At 46.3% G+C, this 23,863-nt stretch overlaps 3 protein-coding genes across 3 annotated transcripts in view; 2 read left to right on the top strand and 1 right to left on the bottom strand.

The window, feature by feature from the left end:
* LOC120452771 (5-hydroxytryptamine receptor 1) overlaps window positions 1-14,832 on the top strand; it is a 50,583-nt gene extending 35,751 nt beyond the window's left edge. Inside the window, exon 2 of the mRNA XM_039637160.1 lies at window positions 11,022-14,832. Within this exon, the coding sequence (XP_039493094.1) occupies window positions 11,410-13,098 (1,689 nt within the window). The 5' untranslated portion in view covers window positions 11,022-11,409 and the 3' untranslated portion in view covers window positions 13,099-14,832. The remainder of the gene's footprint in view (window positions 1-11,021) is intronic.
* Window positions 14,833-18,401: 3,569 nt separating this feature from the next.
* LOC120451993 (high affinity copper uptake protein 1) lies at window positions 18,402-19,843 on the top strand. Its single transcript, XM_039636021.2, has one exon. The coding sequence runs from the start codon at window positions 18,846-18,848 to the stop codon at window positions 19,668-19,670; it is 825 nt and encodes a 274-aa protein (XP_039491955.1). The 5' UTR covers window positions 18,402-18,845; the 3' UTR covers window positions 19,671-19,843.
* A 985-nt stretch (window positions 19,844-20,828) lies between these two features.
* On the bottom strand, window positions 20,829-23,512 carry LOC120453835. The gene has a single exon (XM_039638728.2). The coding sequence runs from the start codon at window positions 23,374-23,376 to the stop codon at window positions 20,950-20,952; it is 2,427 nt and encodes an 808-aa protein (XP_039494662.1). The 5' UTR covers window positions 23,377-23,512; the 3' UTR covers window positions 20,829-20,949.
* Between the last annotated feature and the right edge of the window lie 351 nt (window positions 23,513-23,863).

Genomic DNA, 23,863 nt, shown 5'->3' with positions numbered 1-23,863 from the left:
GACAGCCGCTCAACTTTTCCGACAAATTGCTCGACCCAGCAGCGACATTTGCACCTGTCGTCAGTGCCCTTTGGAAATTCCCCCCCTCTCCATGCTTTCAAAGATATAAACGTACATCACTGTCGGCGGAAATTTGTTGTATTTGGCTTTTTGTTTGCTTGCCTCGGCGGCTATATTTAGAAACTGCTCGGCAGAAAAGTTTGGACAAAGTCAGATGTGAAATAAACATGCAAGAATCGAAAATTCAATTTAAACGTCACAGCGCTCTGTCATCTAATCATAACTCAGATGAAGGGAACTGGGAAAGTGGGGAGCTTCGATGATATCGTATGCGGGAAACGTGTCTGTTGGCCTTCGCAAATCTGGCAAATGTCAGACAGATTGTCAGATTGTCACAGAGGAAAAGCGGATGGCGTCTGTGCCGGTTGAAGTATCTCATGAATGGATCGCAAACGCAGCATTTTCCCCTCAATGAATGGAATGAGTGCGGAAACCGAAATGCATCGAGGTTGTCACTTGCCAATTTTCCCAGTTTTCGACAGAAGCAAAACGCCAAAAAGAAGTAGCTTTCATTGATTGCAAAGTCGTTGAATGGAAGCCATTCTCCTGAATGGGCCAAATTGCAGGCCGCCTATTAGAGCCAAGAGATTTGGTCGGATTTCAGCCACCCGGCATCGAATTAAGTTGGCACCACTTTTTTTTGGCACCTTTTTCTCTGAATATGTGCTGAAAAAGAAATTCAACTGGCATATAAATGAAGAGTCTTGAATGAAAATCAATTGGACGGAGAAAGTACTGAAAAGTAATGTTTACTCACTAACAGAAATAATTCGATTGGTAAAAACTTAATTTCAAGTGAACTTTAAGTAAATCAAAGAACGAAATTGGTTTGCTTTGTTTTTTTTAAGTTGAAACATTCAACATTTCGAGTCCGACGATTTTCCATCAATTTTCAGCTGATCAAGTTACCAGCAGCTCTGTAAGTTCGATACTTGGATTTCCATCAAAGAAAATATTTACATTTTTCACTTAGCCAGGCGGGCGAAATGAAATGAAATGAAATGCCAAACAAAGGACACAAAAAATGCGCAGGGGCAATAAAGTGTGGAAAAAGAAACCGAATAATTGTACAAAATAAGAAAACGAGCCACTAAAGAGGCTGAAACGGCAGCCTTGAAGTTCCATCTCCGGCAAAGAATTAAACTAATATTTATCAAAGAGATGAGCGAGACGTGCTTCAAGCTAAACAAAAGACGGCAGCGAAAGCCGGCGCCATCCTGGGAGCAATGAGCAATGGTCCAATGGCAAGGACGAGCGGGGTGAACAAGGAGAAGGTGGAGGGGCAGGAGCAGGATGAGCTGAAGGATACCTCCGAGATGCTGCAGCGTCACGCAGACTAAAGCAAGTGACGCTGTCAAAAGGCGGAATGAATGGAGCCCCTCTGCTCCGCTGTTACACGGCATAAAATTGGGGATGCAACGTGGAAATCTTTGTGGAAATATAGTGGTTCCACTTTGAACATATAGTGGCTAAACCATAAAAATATATGGGTTTCTGAATACCTCATAAGGTTGTCTAAATGTGTGTAGCTGAAAAGTTACATCAGTGAGGTGGTTTATATCCAAGTTTGGTTTCAGTTTTTAAACCAGTTTTTTTGTGCGAAACTAGGCCGTGTAATTTTGTGTCTCCACAGATTTTTCCAGATTGCTAACGCCAGTGCTTTTTTCCCAGTGAATGTGTGCCAGAGTGGCGCGAAAGTTGAGCCAACTTTATGCTAATTAGCAGCTGCTAACCAGCGTTAAAACTTTGCACTTAACAGGCGCTGGAGGAGCAGAAAGAGGAGCAGGAACAGGAACTGGAGCTGGAGTGGAACAGCCCTACATGTGTTCTAATGTCCTCCAACCTGGCGGGCCTGCAATTTACGGGCTGCAGGATCCTTGGGCATTGGGGCTCCTCAAATTGGATAAGTGCCGCTTTTCGGACAGCTGGTCCCACAATGGACAGTGAGATATACGATATGTATTCAGGGCTTATATTCTCAGTGGCTCAGCACTTTCCGCCATCTCATGGTGTGCTGGTGTGCTGGCCAACAATACTTTCAAAAATATCCATTTATAAGCATACATTTCGGTTGCTACGGCAGTCGGCCGGCTTGGGTAATTGCATTGAAATGGGAAAATAAAACGGCAATAAATATGCCCATTGTGTGCCAGTGCGACTTCAGTGCCAACAATGCGCACCATAAATTAACTAAATTGAAAACCATTTTGGTGCAGCGCTCTCAGAAGCTCTGCACCTCCCAAAAACCCCCGACCTTCTCCGTCGGCAACACTTTTATATTCATTACATTTCACAGCGAGCTCGAGTCTATTGTGCCCTGCGTTTGAAAGGGGAACTTTATTAAAGAGTTGGCTTTTGTGTGTGGCCATTTAATTGATAGCTATAGTATTTACTGAAATATGTTGCAAATGCGGTAAAAGATGGTCCAATTGACAGCTATTTACAGCAGTCTATTTTAAAATATATAAAATTATGGAGTTGTCTTTAGCATAAGTCAATTTATTCCTCGCTGTTATACTTTTTGTTTGTTTTCCTTCTGGGTTCTGCTTCCTAAAAAGCAAACTGTTTCAGCCAGAGGAAACACATTTATAATACCTTGCAAAAAAAGATGTTAAAAGTCAGCTGGGAGTGTAATCAGCTTGTTTCCATTCCAACTAAGAGCATTACAAAGCCAGCTCAGAATTTGGTGCAATATTTTCGCAGCTTTTTTCCTCCTTGATGCGCTTTCCGCTCAGTGCGCACATAAATATGCAATAGAAACTTTTCTCACGTTTTTGATTGCATTTTTTGTGCAGCGTCATAAATATTTAATGTTTACTTTCGCCAGCCACCGGAAGCTTCGCAACTGAGCTTCATTTTTTATCCCCCTTCCAGCTTCCAAGATCAGCACATTTCTATACTCGCCGCGTTGCCGAGCATCCTTTATTGCTTTCCGTGTGGCCGGCGGTAAATAGATACAATGTGTTGAGTGGCGCGGATTTGCACTAATGTCCTTATTATTAGAAGGGACTTGATAAGCGCGGAGAACGCGACTTCCTGGCAACGTTCCTAAATGTGGCCAAAAACCGCACGATGCACTTCATTAACTTAATTAAAAATCTTGGCAGAAGCTCGGCAAATAGGGCATACGAGTGCATGGAGAACGGCAAGTGTAAGTGCAAGAACCGCAGAGCGAGTCATTTCCAGCTGAGTGCAAATAATGCGCTTTCCCACACGAACACTGAGAAAAACAAAGGGTACTCCCGTTCAATTCGTTAACCATTTTGTAACAAGCTTTATACGATAACTGCCTTGCTGGCGCATAAAACATATTATTTTTAACACCAAAAGAAAAACTATAAAATGCATCGAACTATGCACTTTTTTTGCCTGTGTACCCCTCGCCAGTACACACACTTTCATAACGCAGCACACGAAGCGTAAACTCAATTAAAAACTGTCGAGCTGTTGCCGCCATGCCGCATTTCTCCTGATGACGGAAGTTGATTATCTTTATCCAGTGTCAGAAAAACACACACATGCTGCTCCGTCTCGCTTTTCCTTGCCAACCGGGTTTTTCCTAGGCTTTTCCCAGATCCGCTGTGTTTTTTCCATTCGCACTTAACGGCGCATGCAAATGCATTGTGCGACTCTTTTTTGTGTGTGCCACTGGCATTTCTCCTATTATGGCTTGTAATTTGTGTTTTCTTGTTACTTGGCTACCTTGGGTGCCGGCGGCGTAGGTAATTGGATTCTAAATGCAATAGCATTCATAAATTAGCCATCTAACTGGCTCGGCTTGCACAGTTGTAGGGCCACAAAGCTGCACACAGGATGTAAGCGAATTCCCTTGCTGAGCAGTCAGATAGTCAGCTAGTCAGATCTCATAAATGTCATTCGGGAATCGTGCTTGTCTGGGAGTTGTGGGCAAATAAATTTGTCATTCAGCTACCACAGAGCCACCTCAGAGTTGCACTCAGAGAAATAGGTCCTGAAACTAAAATCCATTTGGTTTTTAAGCGGAAAAGATAACCGCAAACTTAAATGTTTTATTTAGGAAATTGTTCAATACAATATTGATTCTTTTTTGATTAGCTTCACTTTGAGTTAGCAGTTCCTAAATTCTAAATTATTTCTCCTTTTAGTGCCAACTTGTGATATTTTGCCCCATGTTCATCGAGTTCATCTAAATGCGGACCGAAGCAAACAAAGTCACTGCGAATGGAGTGATTGGGGTTCCCAGTGGCTGCATGTGTGGAATTTTTATCGGGCGTGCCCTGCGCCACCCACTTGAACCGACACCCCATCCCTTCTACCCCCCCCTCCTTCACTCGCCAGCGATATCTGCTCCACTCTGCTGCACTCTGTTGCAAATGCAATGCCTACAATGTCTCGAATGCGACTAAGCATGACGTTGATGAAGCGCATGCAACAGCTCAACTTAGTTGAAGGTTCATGGAATGGCAGGTTGATGTTGCTCTGCTTTGCTGCTGCTGTTGTTGTTGCTCCTCTTGCTGTTGCTGCTGCAGTGCGGCGATGTGTTGCTGCTGTGCAGTTGTGCAGTTGTGCAGTTGCCGCCTGAATTTGTTGCTGACAATTTCTTGTTAGCGCCCGCTGTTCATGTTGCGGTTTAGTGTGCGTGTGTGTTCTAGACGATAAATTTTCAATTTTGCAACTCGCGTGGTTTTGTGTGAGTGAGCGAGTGAGCGCGCGCGCGTTTCAGCGTTTCCGCCTGTTTAGCCACCATTCAACGCAGCACAACATGGCGTATGATTGATGCCGTCTCTGCCAGACGCCATACACTCGCGCACGCAGACAGGCGCTTATTATATTTACATAAAACAAAATCTCGCGTGGTTAAAGGCTGAGAATGGGTTCTGTCGTGGGCAATTCAATGGCGGAACTCACTCCTGCTCCTCATGTCTCGCGATTTGATGGAGCACCTGACACTCACACATCCACATCACACGCTCCCAATAATCCGCTCACACCAACACCAACACCAACACCAACACCAACACCAACCACCAACACCATTTCCAAACACACACTTAACTTCCATTATGCGTTAGGGTTCTTTAATTACTTACACACACCTCATCACTTATCTCGCTCATTGCAGAAGACGTCCACTGAGCCCCAAGCCCAGAAAGAGACGGGCGTAGAGGTAGAGAAAGAGATAGCAAGTAGGTGAGAGTTTCAGCGCAGGAAAGTCCCAAAGAAATTAAATCTTAAAATTCAGTCAGAAATAGGATAACCGAGCCAGAAAAATGTGATAAAGAAGATTATCACAGCTCATACTGTGCAATTTTCAAAGGACATTCAAGGCTTTGCATCGTAAAGTATCAGGAATTTTTATGATAATCAGCATGCTCCACTAATTTTTACAAAAGCCATTATTATTGACAATTTGTTTGACGAGTCAATGCGAATTTGAAGTTTTCGCTGCATTGCACATAGTTTTTTATTTTTATGTTTAGTGCATCTACTTAAGCTTGCGAGGAATTTAATTTTGGCATTATGCCGCACTGAATGCAGTCGCCTGGGCCCTTGGAAAACAATTCAATTAGTGGCAGCTAAGAGACAAAGTTATCCGGCAGCCATATAAAAAGATTTTATGACTCACTCGCAGGATCATGAGCAAAGGCATGAGCCACGTTCGTCCGGCAGCCTCATAAAAGTCAGCACAAGTGAGCACAAGTACGAGTATATTGAGTGGAAAATTGTGGGCCAGCGATGCACTTTGTTGCGATGCACAAATGCAGCTGCTGCATTTTGCCCCCAGACGGATTAGATTGCGTTAGATTACAGCATCGGTATCAGATGTCCCTTGCCTTTGTATCTGAAACTGGGATTAAATGGGTTCTTCTGTGACCAGGGCGAAAAATCAAATCGATTTCAATTGGACTGGTTGGTTATGGTGTTGGTGTTGGTGGTGAGCCATTACATTGATTGAAGCCCAGTACGTCAAGTACGTGGTTCGAACTGGAGGCCAACAAGTTGGAAATTTGCCAACAATTAGCAGTTGTGATTCCCGCCCACAATGTGCTAAAAGGGGGCGGCAGGACAATGGACAATGGACAGTGGACAATGGACAATGTGCAAGGACAAAGGCGACACATCAACGGGAATATTTCCGTAAATAAATGTGAAATGGTATTTTTTATGATGATGTCACAGCGCGCCAGAGAAATAATTTTAAAACCAATAAATTGTGCGAAAGAACAAGCGACAAGAACAGAATGAGCTATAAAAGGGCAACAACAAATGTTTGACTTGACAAAACGGGCATTTATGTAGGGAGCATAAATTCCTTTGGCGGGAATCATCGATGTTTCTTTTTTTTCGGGGGCGATGTTTCATATGGCGCCATAAATAATCAAATGAAAATAACAAAGGACTATAAGACGCAGCCACGAGATATGCAAATGCTGTGCGGAAATGTGGATATGGGGAGATGGGGAAATGGGGAATGGGGAATGGGTAAATGTGGCCATGGGGAAGGCAAAACGTATTCCGTGTTGTTTTCCAACAGGAAACGGAAAAGAAGACGAAACGACACAGGCCGTACCCGCAATTTATGTAAAACTCAATGCTTTATTACGTCGCACACGCGGAGTAGCGCGCCCTTATATGCAAATCATATCACTCATACGCCCACGTAAACTTTAAATGCAAAAACATTATCAAAAATGAAACAGCAGTGAAAATGACGGAGCCAGAAGGATGCGAATTCCTAAAGATAAGCAAATGTTTTTGTTCTGCCTCTCGTTTCTACACATGTTTTGTGAACAAATTTTATTATGCACACAAATAAACAGGCAAACAAACACACACACACACACACACACACACACCCGAAATGCCTACATATGCCAGGAATGTTACACGAACTCTTGTCAAACACTCTCGAACAAAATTAATGGCAAACAATGATCCGCTCATATTTTCCACTTATTTTGATGCTTTTCCCTCCCTGACCTTGACTTTGGAAAAGCGCGTGAAATTCTATGGAAATTCCAAAGGATATCCCCTCACAGACTGCTCTAAAAATTCCTGAAGAAAGCTGTTAATTTTAAATATTTAAAATATGTATTTAATCAAATAGTTGTAATCCAATGAATATATAAGCCTTAAAGTTCGCCCTCTGATTGCTTTCCGTGTTTTGTTGGCCGGTGTAAGCCCACTGGCATAAATATATGATTCGAAATCAACGCATTCATTATTTATAACCACGCCAAACGCCGAGCGGAAAAGTGTAAGGCAATGTAACCAGCAGCAGCTTGACACATAAACATCAAGTGCGCAAGAATTCACCCCTCGGAAGCCCATTTAAGGCCCCTCCCCCTTTTCCCCACAGACAGCCAAAAAGTGCCCCAAAAAGGGGCGCCAATGTCGACAGCGGCAATTTAAAATGGCTGGCTTTTTAACTCGCATCCATTTACAGCAATTTTGTGAGCTCTCGAGACGAGACGTGTCCCTCGTGTGATGTGTCAGGTTGAAATTACATCGGGCACTTGGCGAATGGGCAAATGGCAAAAATGCTGCAAGGATAACGCATGCGAGTGGGCCGTAAATAAGCAGAGTCGAGGCCAAAATTGAATGCGGAGCTTGAGAAATCAAATTTTATGACTTTGTAATTGAAAAGCGCTGGCGAAGCATATGAAATGAGTGGGCCAACAGGGCGCATACGCAACATCACGCACTCTCTACGCGTTCAGTGCAGAGATTTTAATCTCCTGCGGCTTCCTTTTGGCAGTTTTTTGTCTTTTTAGCAAACTCACTGGTGGTTTAGAAATGTACTCTCTATAATGACTTGTAGGCATCTAAAAAGACCCTTGAACTCCTCTTACAAAAACATACGCTTTTTATACATTAACACTTTTAAGCTGGCAGCTTAGTATCCTTTTACAAAAACATGCTGCATACTTTCAGGCGGTTTCTTAAAAAGCAGAAAGCATTTTGCAACAGAAAGCAAAGGAGATTTAAACTACAACTTCAGTTGGTTTTTGTCCGCTGCCGAAAAGAGCCTCTCGAGGTATCATGCTTACACAATATTATTCACTGAGCTGATTGGCCGAACATTGCGCATACGACTAGTGGGCCGCACGGATTTAATCTTCTGAGGCTGGCCGCCTGCAATTTCGCCATGTTTTTTCTGCGGATTTATTACACTCTTTTTGCTGTCTCACTTTAGCAGTGAGTCACTTGCCCTGTGACTTTCGCTGCTCAGCCACAAATCTGCTTGGCTTTAAAAATGCTCTCTGTCTGTGTGTGTGGGTGTGTGTGTGTGTGGTAAAAAGCGAAAGAAAATCTTAATGCGCCAGAGTGGCGGCGCCAAGCCAAACCAAACCCCATAAAAAGCGAGGCTGGTGGACTGGTGGACTGGTGGGCGGGGCAGCAGACCATAAACTGCAACCATCAACTGCATCGCATTCGCATTCCCTTTCGAGTTTCGCAGTTCTTTAGTTTTTGAGTGGCTGCTGTGGGGGATACTCGAGCGGACTGCTTGAAACAATTGCGGCGATATCTGCAAAAATTAAGTTTACGCTCGCTGATTTTAAAAAGCACTTTATGCGCATCCAGCTTTTATCTTTTTCCCTGGCTGAGCTTATTTGGGGGAGATGGCAGCTTAAGGAGCTGTAAGCGTCAGCGGGGCCATAAAATATATTTTGTGTTAACTGAAAGGCGAGCTGGTAAATCCGCCGCACAGGACTTAATAAGGCAGAGTGAGAGGGAGAGGGTGGCGGCATAAATCTAAATGGAAATCTTCGCAGTAAACTATTTGCTGCCTTCCAACAAAGTGTAGCAGTTACACTTGTTTAGCAACTGGGTTTCCCCCCAGATTTCCACATTTCAACTGGGATTCAGCTGCTGAAGAGGGCCTGTCAGCAAAGTCGAGCGGATGCGGCAAACCTCAAGACGCTGCCGCAAAAGCCAGAGAAACTGCCAAATATTTGAAAAGTTCCGAGTCCGCAGGAGGAATGCCAGATAAGGCGGGGTGGGTGAGGTTTTCCTCTCTGGCTGAGCAAAAGTTGCCCGTGCAGGACGAAGGACATAAATATTAAAACCTATGAATATTTACGCCCCTGTCAGCTTTGGCAATAATACAAATAAGGCCACTGCCAAACAGAGGAGGCCTCTCTCTCTAAGCCTTAGCTGCCAAATCGCCCACCACGCGCCCCCCGAACGATTCATAATTAAATTACATTATTTATGTCCTGTTGCCAGGAGAATTCATCCGAACAGCACAGCACAGGACAGCATAGGACAGGAGTTGCAGCTTAAAGCGGCTTACGACTCGCTATTTGCTGACCAAATAATTGGGCCATCTTGTCCCCTTGATTAGCATAATTAACACCGAAAGTCAATCGAGCGCAGCCACCCGCCAAAAGCAAATAAATTCGAGTGCATTCGCACAAGCTGGAAAACATGGGGCAGTGTGGCAATCACGAAATGAACTCGTGCGCATTTCGCAATTTCAATTGCCGCACAATTTCCCGCTAGAGATGCATTTTCCCAAAATTTCAAACCCAAACACGGCAATGTTTTCTGTTCTGCTATTTATCATTATTCCTGGCCGATTAGTTTGCAGGTTTTCGTGTACATGCCTCTTTGTTGTTCAACTTGTTTAGAATTTAGTGACACGCGGAATGTTTTTGGGCTATAGATTGTCAACTATTTTCAATGCTTAAATTGAACTGGCTTTTAGTGAGCGGGAAAAATATAATATTTCTAAAGTTCTTTAAGAGATATATTAAAAAAAGTGTTTATATTTAAAGGTATTTGGAATCAAAAGAAACACAGTCGGTACTTTAAACTCAAACAGTTTAACAAAAAAGTACAGTCTAAGAAATGTACTTACTTAAAAATTTACAAGAATGTATGTAAGCTGTTGTCTAATTATAGACAAACACTTCAAATGGTAGATTTTTGTTTTGTAAAGCAAACCAGCTACTTGTAATTCCTAACTGGTCAAGAGGCCACCAAGTTTTGGGCCCCAGGGAATAGTTTTATAATGATGCTGAGCTCCTGGTTCCATTTCTTGCTCTCAACTTCCAGTTACCCACAATCCTTGAGTGTAACACCTGGCGCACAGGTGTGGCAGTGTCTGGCCGTCTAGACGTCCTTGGCTCCCTTTCCATTTTGCCAGATTTTCGTGGCTCAATTGCCACTTGGCCGCCTTCAATTCAATAAATCGCGCAGTGAGACATACGAGAAAGGGACTCGCAAATGGCGCTTTAAAGCGCCTTCTCAAATGTTTTCAAATGCGAGAGGTTCGACGACACCTTCGAATGCCTAGCAATGGAATTCAATTAGGGAGAAATGTATAAATTGTATTTGCGCGCGCTGCTTTTCCAGCTTCGCCTCCTTTTCCACCAGAACCACTGACCGCAAAGGGGAAAAGGGCGAAATAAATAAAAATGCCAAACGGAAGCGGCCAACGAAAATGGCCGCAAGAAAGGCGGAGGCGCCACCGCCTTTTAGCTGCCCTTTGTTTATTTGTTTCGCATTCCGAAGAGCGTCAAGTGCTGGTGGGCGGCAGTGGGAGCCAACAATTCAATAATCAAAAGAAGTATGAAAATTAATACAAAAGGACGAACGACGGGCTCTGATGATTCACCGCGTGGCTGGGAAAATGGGGAAATGGGAAAACCATCTGCTGATAGCCGCCGGGCCATGAAAACGTCGCTCGCGGTTTCTTCTCTATTATTTTCCTTTTTCGCCCATTGTTTCATTGTTTAAAAATTTTCTCTGGAAAATGTAACAACTGTGACCATCATTAGGGCGACATGTGCGTGTGTTGAGTTTAAGGTCTTTGTGTGCTTGAGAAAGCGACGAAGAAAGTTGAAAAGTGTAGGACGACTGATGCCCCTAGGCCCCTGAATTTTATGCGAATTTAAATGTAGTCTTTAAGACGCTGCCATTTTCACTTTATAAATCCAGCTGAGTAACGAATATTCTCCCCTTCTGTTTTGCAGCCAAGGCGACAATCACACGCAATCACACAGTCTGCGAAAACGACTGCGGCAAGCCACAGAGATTTATTGAAAGAGATACCCGGAGTACAAGGCATAAACGTCAATGACCACATCAACTGGTAGCCGCAGGCAGCGTTTTTATTAGGGCAAACGCCTACGCCCACATAAATTAGTAATCAAGCGACGCGGCGGCTCGAGGCGAAACTAATAAGAGGGCTCTATTTTTATTGAAATTATGATTAACGACATGAGTGCCGTAGTAAATCGCGGCACGGTGGCGTATACGCAATGATGCTCAGGCTCCAAGAGGCGATTGTGCTGGGCAGCAGGTCAGCACTGGGTTGCTCATACGCCGCGTTAGCCCGCTGCCACCATTGAAAGACTGCCGATGGCTTTAACTGGACAGGACTGGCGGCGCCATCAGAGCCACCGCCAGCACAGAAACCACAGAGGCCAGGGAAACCACCAGAAACTGATCTCCACCGCCACGCTGACGCTGTTCGTGCTCTTCCTGAGCAGCTGGATAGCCTATGCGGCGGGCAAGGCCACCGTTCCCGCTCCGCTCGTGGAAGGCGAGACGGAGTCGTCCTCCTTGCAGGACTTCAACAGCAGCAGCGCCTTCCTGGGCGCCATAGCCTCGGCCTCCTCGTCGGGATCGGGATCGGGAGCGGGCTCGGTATCGGGCTCTGGTTCGGGATCCTATGTCCTGGCCTCGATGAACAGCAGCCCCATTGCCATAGTCTCGTACCAGGGCATCACCAGCAGCAATTTGGGCGACAGCAATACGACCTTGGTGCCCCTATCGGACACTCCCCTGCTCCTGGAGGAACTCGCAGCCGGAGAGTTCGTACTGCCCCCGTTGACGTCCATATTCGTGAGCATTGTGCTGCTCATCGTGATCCTGGGCACCGTCGTGGGCAACGTCCTGGTCTGCATAGCCGTGTGCATGGTGCGCAAACTGAGGAGACCATGTAACTATCTGTTGGTGTCCTTGGCCCTCTCCGATCTCTGTGTGGCTCTGCTGGTGATGCCGATGGCCTTGCTGTACGAAGTGCTGGAGAAGTGGAACTTTGGTCCGCTGCTCTGCGACATCTGGGTGTCCTTCGATGTGCTGTGCTGCACGGCCTCGATCCTGAATCTGTGTGCCATCTCCGTGGATCGCTACCTGGCCATCACAAAGCCCCTGGAGTACGGCGTGAAGCGGACTCCTCGGCGCATGATGCTGTGCGTGGGCATCGTCTGGCTGGCGGCGGCCTGCATCTCATTGCCGCCACTGCTGATCCTGGGCAACGAGCACGAGGACGAGGAGGGCCAGCCCATCTGCACGGTGTGCCAGAACTTCGCATATCAGATCTACGCCACCCTGGGCTCCTTCTACATACCACTCTCGGTGATGCTGTTCGTCTACTACCAGATCTTCAGGGCGGCGCGGCGGATTGTCCTGGAAGAGAAGCGCGCACAGACGCATCTGCAGCAGGCACTCAATGGCACGGGATCGCCGTCGGCCCCACAGGCTCCGCCCTTGGGCCACACGGAGCTGGCCAGCTCCGGAAATGGCCAGAGACACAGCAGCGTGGGCAACACATCGCTCACCTACTCCACCTGTGGTGGGCTGAGCAGCGGCGGAGGAGCACTCGCAGGACATGGCAGTGGAGGTGGCGTGAGTGGGTCGACAGGACTGCTGGGCTCGCCGCACCACAAGAAGCTGCGGTTTCAGCTGGCCAAGGAGAAGAAGGCCTCCACCACGCTGGGCATCATCATGTCGGCCTTCACCGTCTGCTGGCTGCCCTTCTTCATCCTGGCCCTAATTCGTCCTTTCGAGACAATGCATGTGCCGGCATCGCTCTCGTCCCTGTTCCTCTGGCTGGGCTATGCCAACTCCCTGCTGAACCCGATTATCTATGCCACACTCAACAGGGATTTCCGCAAGCCCTTCCAGGAGATCCTCTACTTCCGCTGCTCCAGCCTGAACACCATGATGCGGGAGAACTACTACCAGGATCAGTATGGCGAGCCTCCCTCGCAGCGCGTGATGCTCGGCGATGAGCGGCACGGGGCGAGGGAGAGCTTTCTCTAGGCCCATCCACGAGGACCTCCCACCCGGAGGAAGGAGCCCATCCAAGCGAATCTGAGCTGCTCGAAGGGTCTTCCCTAGGTTTCCGGACGAAGGCGACTCCCCTGCTCGACACACTCACACACTTAGGTATATACACTGGGGTGTGCATCTTAAGCAATTAGAAAATGTAAAGTTCTTGGTGGGAAAAGTGGGCTCTGTCGGTATAGTTTGCTTAGCAGATTTAATCATTTATTGTTAATTGTCTATAAATTATTTTCCATTTAATTTCAAGATGTCTTGAAAAAGGGTTACATTGATTATAGACCCATTGACTCAGAGAAGAAGACGTACGGAAAACAGAGCACATATTACCTTTCCCCGCATATTGCCACCCCAGTGGCACACACACACACCCACCCACACACATGGATATTTGTATGTAGTAGTGCTAGTAGTGCGTATCTCTGTATATGTGCACCCCCCCAACCCCCTGAACTTGCAGCAAAGTGCGAATTGTAGACGACTCCTCTAAATGTAACTTGTTGTTGTAATTTTAAATGTAGAACTAAGCAATCGACGTGGTACGTGCCACACACACACACACACACACACTCACCAATCCAATCACACACACACAGACGGTTGTAACTGTGACAGGTTTCTACGGTTCCTTTTATGTTTCGAAAACAATCAGCACCGGATATGAGACACAATCGTTATCGAATCTATTGATAGCTCCCCAAACAAGAAAATCCCCATCCCAAACATTTTGCCAGCGTAGTTAGTTGATTTGCGATACTCAAACTGAGCCAAAAATTAAATTTACAAACTGCAGATTGCAGCCAAATTAAGCCTACTGATTAACCTAGATATATTTACGTTTTGAGCAAGAAGCTATCCACTGTAAATACCCAGCCACCTGCGGCTCTGTCTATGAAGATATACATATATATTATATATATTTAGTAAACATATAGAAAAGGTAGCCTATATATATATATATGTACTATATACACTGTGCAGCTCAGGCTGCAGCTCAAGTGAGAAGAACTAAATTGTATTTTGTATTTTGTAACTTTCTGCATTAGTCTTTTGTTGTATTTTGTATGAAAAGTCACGCCTCTCTGTGATACCAAACATTAAGCATTACTTTTATGTTTAGATCGAAGCTGCATCAGACGTAATACAGACATACCTAACATATAGATCTAGTCAACTAAGTGTGCATGTTTTTATTGTATGTGTATGTAGCACTGCGAGAAGTGCATTATGATATTCGCGACAAACAAACAAACAACCAACCAAAAACAATGGAAACTGAGCTATTCGTAACTTGATGAGATAAACTATCAAACTATTTACATAACCCACACGCATATACTCCCACACACACACACCCACGAAACTGAAGTGAAATCGAAAATGGAAAATGGAAAAAGGAAAATTGAAAACGGCAATCGGATAATGAAAACGAAAATGAAAAACAAACAAATGTAATGAAAACAAGGGCAAGCGAGCATGACAAACTAAGCGCAGCTAATTATACGCAACCGAACTAAAGTTCATTAAAAAAAAACAAACATCAAATATTATAATTAAAAACAAAAGCAAAAACAAAAACAAAAACAAAAACCAAGTAATTGAGAATACAAACAAATACAACTAACATCACTTTTCGAGTGAAGCTTACAAAACTGCATTTGAAAACTGTTTTCCCAACAAGAAACATGCGGAAATTAAGGCATCAAATAAAAGGCAACCGTATCAATGTAATTCACATGCTTCTGAAGTTTTACTCATGTTTGGGGGGTTTCACGTTTATTGTTATTATTTATTCCTGGGTAAGCTATGTTATTCAACAGCTTGTTAAGGTGTGAAAACAATTTATTTTGAAACATACTTTTCAAGTGTGTTAATAGACATTTCTTGTAGCATGTCAGACTGTAAAAGCACTTTAGTTGCACTAATAAATTGAGCGACAGGTTTAACTTTGCAAGATTTATAAATGCGCATTGCAATCAGAACTTAATTCAAATGCAGAAAATGCGAATGGCAGCAGCTGCTGCCCGTTTTTGCAGCTGAATGTCAACTGAAAGTGCAATTCAACGGACTGGCGGCCCAAAAAACATAGAAAAGCAGCTGCAGCCCAACGAGTGCATTCAGCTCATTGCGAATGACAAGTTGGGCAAACGTGCAAAACGCACACCGAAACGGAAACGGAAGTGAAGAGCGAAAAATGGTAAGGGGAAAACCAGTGCAAAAGCAAAAGCAGAAGCAGAAGCGACGCCAACAGCCAAACACCATCAAACTAAGGAACATCTGCGGCGGAAGTCCTCGAAATGTGCGAGGCTGTATGCAAATATCTGCACATTCCCCAGTTCTCTGTGCTCAGTCCACGTTTTGTGTGGCATAAACAAGACAAGCGGTCCTAAGCAACCGAGATTCCAGGAAGCAGAGCTCCCAAAAAGGGTATGACAATGACAAAGTGAGGCGGATCTGACGGCGCCAGCACCAGAATCAGTTTCTCATTCGCAAAAAGCAGCACACCAATTTGACAGAGTTTCGGTATGTTTCTGGCGATACACTTCAAGAAATATTAACTAGTCGCGAACTTGGGGTAAATCTGAAACCGAGTTGTAGTTTATAAATTTTCAAACATGTAGAATCAAGTCTTTGAGAAAGTTAAAGTTAGGACTGAAGGCAATCAGTAAAACAACTCACTATGTTTTACATTCTGCCCAGACTTTGTTCCCCGTGCATCTTGAGCTCCTGGCTGCCTGCTGATAAATGATGATTTTCCGCCCGCTCCTCCGCACTACAGGACACATGCTAGGATGCCGGGGATATGTGTTTTCGGGGCGCTTTGCTACGCTTTCAGTGCAGTTAAGCGGATTTCTGTATTCAAATAGCTGCGTTCGGCACGCGAAAAAGTCCCGAAATGGCAAAATAGCTGACGAGTGCAGTGAAATTGTGCTGCAGCCGGGAAGCGTAAAATTTATCGTATCGCCAGCAGTAAAGTCTGCAGTTTTACGAGCACTTTTTCAGTTAGTATTTGTGTGACACTAATGCGACGTTTATGAAACATCGGGAATCGACATGAGGGCCGCCCGATGTCCTTGAAAACTTTCCTACACACATTCCATTTAATGTCATTTTTTTGTTTAGAAAAAACGCTTATGAAGATGCCTGCAGTTGTCGGGCTCGTAGCTTGTAGCTCGTAACGGTAGAGTGTTAACAAGCACTTGCCACATAAATCAACAGACAGGACCCTTTTTTTGGCGATCCTGGGAAACAATAAAAGCCAAGGCGAAAGTGCGAGGCACGTAGCGAAAACCCCAATTGAGCCCAATTTCCTGTGAGTGGCACTCTCCAGTTTTCCAGCTCCAGCTCAAGTTTTCCCATTCGGATGCCAGCGAAAAGGCCGCCAAAGTGGCTAGATTTGTTTCGATAACGCAATCGAAAATCGATGACCCTCCCTCCCCCCGGCGGCCAAATGCCAAATGCGAAATGCGCTGCAAGGTAATACGACAAATTTCCAAATGTGTTTGCCCAGAAGAAATGGGCTCCGGTTTCAGCAATTGACTTTCGTCGCATCGAGGGATGGCGGCCCTTGATGTTAAATTTAATAAATATCAAAGCAGCATCTCCACGAAATGGGAATTTAATATTTTCTGTGGGTATTAAATGGCTGAGAGTGTAATCAAATGTTATTTACTTCTCGTACTTCTGTGACAATAATCTAAGGAGGACGTGTTGTTGCCTCGGCTCCTTCATTAAAACTTGCCATCATTGTCAAGTTAAATATTGCGTATTCGCCGGGTAAGCCGAGGGCAGCCCAAAAGTATGCAACACGCACACCTTCGGCTTTGTTGAAGTGTATTCAAAACAAGTTATGTAAATTATTTCGAGCGCTAACAACTCCATTTCAACGTTGAGCGATAGGAATCTGGGATCTTGAGGCTTTTCCCCCCTACCTTGCTATAATTGTGGAAAATGTTTTATTAAATGCCGTCCTGCGGGGATTGCGTCACTTGCCCGAAATAAATGAAGGCACGGGAAAAAGTGAGCCCAAATGTCTGAGAATTTGTACAAAATTAAGTTGATTAAATGGACTTAGCAGCGCGATTACACGCAAGGCTGCTCCGGCGGGTCGCAAGGACTTCGTTTTTCTCTTGGGCTCCCAAACATCCAAACGCCCACACATTTGGCCAACATTTTTCATTCGTTCTCGGAATTCATGGCTGTCGCTTTGTCCAGTGCCAGGGGAGGGGGCGGTAAAACTTTGACCATAGAAATCACAGTCACCGGGGAGCAGTCGGCTTTAGTCTCGTTAAATGCCGCATGATTAACGCTTTGCTCTACAAGACAATTGATAAAGAATGGAACGAATGGCGAGTCTCGAGGACCTCGAGGAGCTTTAAGCCGTGCCGGGCATCAAAAGGAATTACATTTCCTTGGAGCCAAGGACTGCAAACAATGGACACTGCAGCTTAAGTAAAGGGTAGCCGACAGGCTCTCCGCTGAACTGGCTAACGTAAGGGGATTGCCTTAATTCAATTCTAGTCTTAGTATGTTCAGGGAATGACAAATGCCTGAGCATTCTTAAAAATGGGTAGGTATGCTATAGGCAGAGTTAAACACCTTACAACTTTCTTGTTCCACAAATTACATTCATTTATTATTGCTGCGTTTCGGCAGGGTATTTGACGTGCTTCCAATCCTAGTTACACCATTGCCGCTTTTCTTCCGTCTCGACAATTAAGGTCTGGGATTCTGGGCGAAAGCGGAAGTGCTCGAGCAGCCATAGAAAAGCAAAGCATTTAATGCAGGACTCACTTTGTTGCTGGGTCTCGTCGTCGGTTTCTTTGTTTTTTGTGTGGCCAAAAAACAAAACACAAAATAAAAGGCGACCGAAAAAAATTACACGAGCCATGCTGCGATGGCTGCTGCAGAATTCGCCATGATTAATGTGCTCCTGCACAAAGGAGCCGCATTAATGGGCGGTCAGCGAGGCGTTCCCAGCGACAGCTAGTGGCTTCATTTTAGCAGGAAAAAGCAGGAAAATCGGTGCGGATTCCCCCCTTCCCGCCAGCCAAGTAGTACACTCCCAGAAAAGCGAAAGAGATTGCAGCACGTCTGGCTGAAAAAATCATGCTTCGGCAATCAGCGACTGGCCCATAAATTAACGCGGCGTATGATTAATATTCGGTGTTAGACCATCTAATGGCCAACTCGTGAGCAATTCAAAGTACTACAGTCGGTCTGGCAGTGTACGATCTTAATTTCGCCGGCTGCTGACGCTTAAATCTTTATTAATATGCATGGTTGGGCCGGAGGATTTTGGTGCAGCTCGTCTCATCCGAGCCGAGCAGAGCGGCGGGTGAAAAATGGATTCCATTAGTGCCAGCAAATTTGCTCGCTTGTCCCGGCCAGAAAACGACGAGTCCTGGACGGAAACTGCATTGATTTCGTGGACCATGGAACGTGGCACGTGGCATGTTCTGCCCGCCTGTCAATTATGTTAATGATACAACCGAATTGGCAATGCGCTGCGGTCGAAACTCGTCACTTTACAGATGGGCATAGAAAATCGCTGGAGAGTGGCGGTAGTTGGGCGATGCTCAATCTTGCCAAATGGTCAATAAATTAACTCTGATGAAGTTTTTCAGAACGTACTGGAATTTTCAATCTGTCAGAAAGCTGTCACTTAATTGTCGATCGAGCATACACAAACTAACAATAACAATATTTGCCACCGATGTTCGACCATGAGTCACCATGGAGTTGATGCCTCAGAGGGCCACGTCCACCATCACGGTTCCCATGGATCCCCGGAACCGGCTCCACCGACTTCCGTCCACGAAGGACACCATTCACATGACATGAGTCATCCTGGAGGCCATGGCGAGCACACCAAGCACGGCCATCATGAAGGTGGAGGCCATGAGATGTCCATGGCGATGTTCTTTCACACTGGCGATGCGGAGACCATTCTCTTCAAGTTCTGGCGCACCGAGTCCGCCATGGCACTGACTCTGTCTTGCCTGCTGATTTTCGTGTTCGCAGTGCTCTACGAGGCCCTGAAATTCTTCAGGGAATGGCTGTTCGCCTGGGACAGGAAGCGATTGGCGGGCGGTAGGGATCAGTATAATCCGCCGAGAAGATATCGGGAGGCCAACTACAACTACAACCAGCCAACGTATCCGCCGAGGATCAACCCACAATCCGGTACCCAGATCTACGCCTACCGCCCAAGGGCGCCATCGATGCCGCCTCTTCAGCAGCCTCTTCAGCCGCCAGGACGTGGCTCTCCGCAGCCGCACTCCTCGCTGATCCTGATCCCGCACACTCACCATCACGTCCAGGAAAACACCCCACCCGCTGGCAGAACGTCCAAGCTCAAGGTCTATTGCTCGGGGATGCACATCCTGCAGACCTTCCTGCACGTCCTGCAGGTGCTCATATCCTTTCTGCTGATGCTCGTCTTCATGACCTTCAATGTGTGGCTCTGTGTGGCCGTTCTGCTGGGCGCCGGTGTAGGCTACTACATATTCTGCGCCTTCAGGACCAACGTCCAGGAGCACTGCAACTAACAGGGAACATAACAATGGATGGCGAAATGAGACGAGCTGTCTAGGAGCCCTGCTAATGTGTTTTTCTAATTAAAGCAAGCAGTAAAAATCATAACGGCTTGGGTAGCCGGCCTAATTGTTAATGTTTATGGCTCGTAAAACAATGAATGCAGCATCTCCGCTGGCGAAATGTATGGGCATTTGCAGAATGTGGCTTTTTCTGTTCGGCAACAGGGCGTATGCGCAATCCAGACGCGTTATTCGGATATTTGGATATTTTTTTGTGTCGGCAGCTTTATGGTTTGCCCGCATTTACGAGCCAAATGCCCACATCCCGTGTGTTTTTGCCATACAAGAGGGCTGCCCAGGTGAGCCAAGGATCGAAGGAGCTAAGGATGCTGCCGCCGTTTATTTGACCGTGTCTGCCGCTTTCATTACGCAGTAATTATGAGGGCGATAAAGCAGCGCCGTGTTTACATTTCCACACAGGCACAAACACGGACATGGAATGGACATGGACATGGACATGGACACGGATACGGAACTGAGAAGGAAATGGCATGTAAAGGGAAGGGCTGCCGCCATTGTTGTCGGTCAGTTATCGGCGTTTCCACTTTCAATTAATATTTTAATAAGCTGACTTTACGCCGTTTTCGGAGCGGATAACGCAATTCGCTCCCATGCACACAGTATAACTTGCAGGATGAATTTTACACGGAGATTTCGACGAAAACCCTTCGTCAGTTCACCAGTTCGTCAGTTTGTCAGCTTGTCAGTTTGTCAGTTTGTCAGCTTGTCAGTTCTTCTGTTGGCCAAAAGGCAGAGGCGGCTTTAATAATTCACCCACAAGCGTGCAGGTTTACCTTAATGGGCATGTGCGCCCAGAACTGCCCATTTGCAAGTCCCTCGAGGAAAGAGACTTGGCCAGGAGCAAGCCCATCCACGGAAACGGAAATGCAACGATGCGTAACAGGTGTACGGACTGACTGCCCTGGGCCAAAGTGGTAGACCAACTTTAATTGTGTTAGGCGAACAACTTTAGCCAAAGGTTACGATGCAGTAAGCCTAAAGAAATTAAAGGAAAATTACTCAGCACTCAATATGTAACAGTTTAAAGTCTTTCAAATTATTTATAGAATTTATAAGTTCACTGTTGTTTTTTAAGGTTTTCTTATGTCGCATAAGCACTCCTAAGTGAACACAGCCGCAATCAAATGCGATGATTTGCGAACAACAGCAATTACCCAAGTGGAACTAAGTACTGAAAAAAAGGCATATTTTTGTAATAGTTGGCCATTGCTCAGTTGACAGTGTTTACAGTGAAGCCCAGGTCGTGGAAATGGGCGGGCAAGTAGGCTAGAAAGGTCTCCTCGGTTGCCAAATTGCAGAGATGGGGCTTCATGGCCGAGTAGAAGACCCTCTCCACTTCCATGATGGCTTCTAGGAACTTGTTGGTATGGCATTCCCTGTACTTCCTGCTCAGCTCCCGCAGTTTGGCCAAGTCAGTGAAGTTGTCACCAACCGGCTGGGAAGGTATCTTTGCGAGGTTGGTGTGCATCATCCAGATTATTTGATCCATGACCAGCTTATCCCTATTCAAAATCTGCTCCTTTTCCGCATAAGAATAGCGTTTTCCATAACGCAATCGTATCCATTCGATGAGGTAGGGAACGGAGTGGACATCGGGCAGGGTGGGCAACACATATCTCTTGTCCTGGGCCACCTTTTCCAGGCCCAGCCTGAGCATCTCCTTCATCAAGGGAATGTTCTCGGGATCGTAGAACTCTTGGCCAAAATTCAAACGAGAATCGGACTTGTTCATTTTTGCCGCCCTTTCCCGATGCAACTTTTGCAGCTCCTTGTGAAAGGTCTTAACATCCCGCGCGAAAACCCGCTTGGCTGCTCGGTCCACCAAGGCATCCAGGGAACCCTCTTCCTCGCCACTTAGGGCCGCACTGAGGTACTGAACATCATCGTCGATGGCTCTTACAAAGGCCTCCTTCAGACGCATCCGCTCGTCGTCCAATTGAGTCCTGTGCAGCGAGCCAAACAACTCGCGATAGTTGAACCTCGCGCAATTACTGCACAAAAGTCCCAGATCGAAGAGCTTGGGCTCCCGAGCAGAATGAGCGCAAGGATTTGTATCCATTTCGAGATCTGAATCCTCCCTTTCATTCCCTTCGGAGACGCAAGTTTCGAGGAACTGCATTAGGCTACTAGGTCGATGTTTTGTGGCTTGCTTTTGGGGTAAACCCTTTTGGGGGTCGAAAATGTGGCACTTGGCGCAGTGTGGAGGCTCCACTTGAAAGTCGGGGCATCCCTGTAAGATGGGCTTCTCTCCCTTCAATAACCTGACCATGATGTCGCGAAAATCTTCCTTGCTTTTTCTGGGAGCGAGCACAGGTGATTCCAACACCACTTCAGGCTTCTTAATCGATTGCGTTTCACTGCCAGACTTCCTTGATTTCGATCTCGACCTGCTCCTCTTCGATTTCGACCTAGATCTGGATCTGGGTTTGGTTTTTGCCTGGGCTCCGCTTGTTAGTCTAATACTACTACTTTTGAGTCCATCACCAATATAATTTTCAGCGGAACGTTCTGCCTCGAAGGTCAGGCACCTTTCTTCCCCGAAAGCATCACATCTGGTCTCATTTTCATCACTGCCACCAAAGAGCTGCTTCCTGGTGGACGCCAGTCTGGCCCTGGCTGCCATTTCCCGGAACTGCTTCAGGTAGCAGGCACTCATGTCTTCCAGCTCCTGGATTACACGCTTGCGGTTTCTCTCCTCCAGCCTGTTTTTCGCTTCGATGAGCTCCTCGCACTTTCTCCGCTTCATCATTTCCAGCTTGTCCTTCAAGGACTTCTCCATCTCCCGTATGTACTGATGATGGGTACACAAGGATTCCAAGTCGCGTGTGGGCAACGAGGCTGCCTTGAAGGACTTGAATATGCTGTTAATCTCCTCGAAGATTATGGATTTTCCCACCCGGTGTGCCTCGTTCAAGGTGTAGCTGCCAAACCAGCGGGACCAGAGGCAGGCTTCGATGGGCTCCTCATCCATGTGAAATAGAATGGCTGCCGTGTCCGGATAGTCAGAGAGCAACCTTCGCTCGTGTCGCAGCTTGCCGGGAATATTGGGTTCCTGGAAGTAGGGCGACAGAGGTGTCACAATCTTCGCCTTTCTGGCCAACTCCCTTTGGCGCTCATCCTCCTTTTCCTTCTTCAAGCGCAGATTTCTCTGCCTCAGGGCGTCTGCCTTATCCCTATCCGATTGCGAGGAGTGTGGCAGTGGCAGCCAGCGGTCCAGTTCCCGCAGAGTGGGAAAGAGGTCCAGCCGGAAGATGGCCGTCATGATGATCTGCTCGTTGACGCTGTAGGTCTCGCCGTGATTCTGTGTCTTGTAGCACATCTCCATGAGGAACCAGAGGAAGGCCAGATCATTGCCGCGACTCAGTTTGATCACCGTGTGCAGCGATTGCCACGGCGGAGTGGGATGCAGTCCCAGTTTCACCATCAGCTTCGCCACATTCGAGGTCGTCTTCTTATCCATATTTTCCCTCAGGACATCGAACAATCCGTTTGCTGCCGCCATCTGGGATTGGGACAGTCCGCGGTACCAGCTGACTCCCCTCTGAGCCGCCGCCGCCTTGTATCCTTTCACCGGCGTCAGGTGCTCCAGGATGCGGCGCCATGTGCGCTGGGTGACCAGATCCTTGTGATTCTCCATTGCTGCTACAATTTGGTGCTTTGAATATAACCAACTTGTTGTAAACCGATGAAATGGAACATTTAATTTCTACAAGCCCAGAGTTGTCAACGTGTAGTGTGTCGAAAACCAAAAGCCCTTAAAGCAAACATTTGATATATTTACTCCTCTTTCAGTATTTAGAATTATTAAAGCTGGAGTCAGCAACCTAAAGTTCCTTAAACTGCCGCCCATTAATTGGTGGCCCTCCCTTTCCACTTGAATGATGTGGAATGATGTCTTATGATCCAGTGAAGTGTTTACATCTGCCAGTGTTGGCTAAGCACTTCCACAATGGCCGAAAGATAAATGATTTCGCCGGCATTTTATTTGGGCCAGTCCCAGTGACGCCTCGTCCTGGCAGAGCACGAGGACACACACACATCCTGAATTCGTCACACGGCTGCTGGTCCTTCCATTAGTGTCCTGCTCGGCTATAAATTGCCTCGCGTGCTCGTGTCGCCAAAGT

Source organism: Drosophila santomea, chromosome 3R, assembly GCF_016746245.2.
Source record: "Drosophila santomea strain STO CAGO 1482 chromosome 3R, Prin_Dsan_1.1, whole genome shotgun sequence".
Classification (NCBI taxonomy): Eukaryota; Metazoa; Arthropoda; class Insecta; order Diptera; family Drosophilidae; genus Drosophila; species Drosophila santomea.
This window is presented reverse-complemented; position numbering and strand designations above follow the sequence as displayed.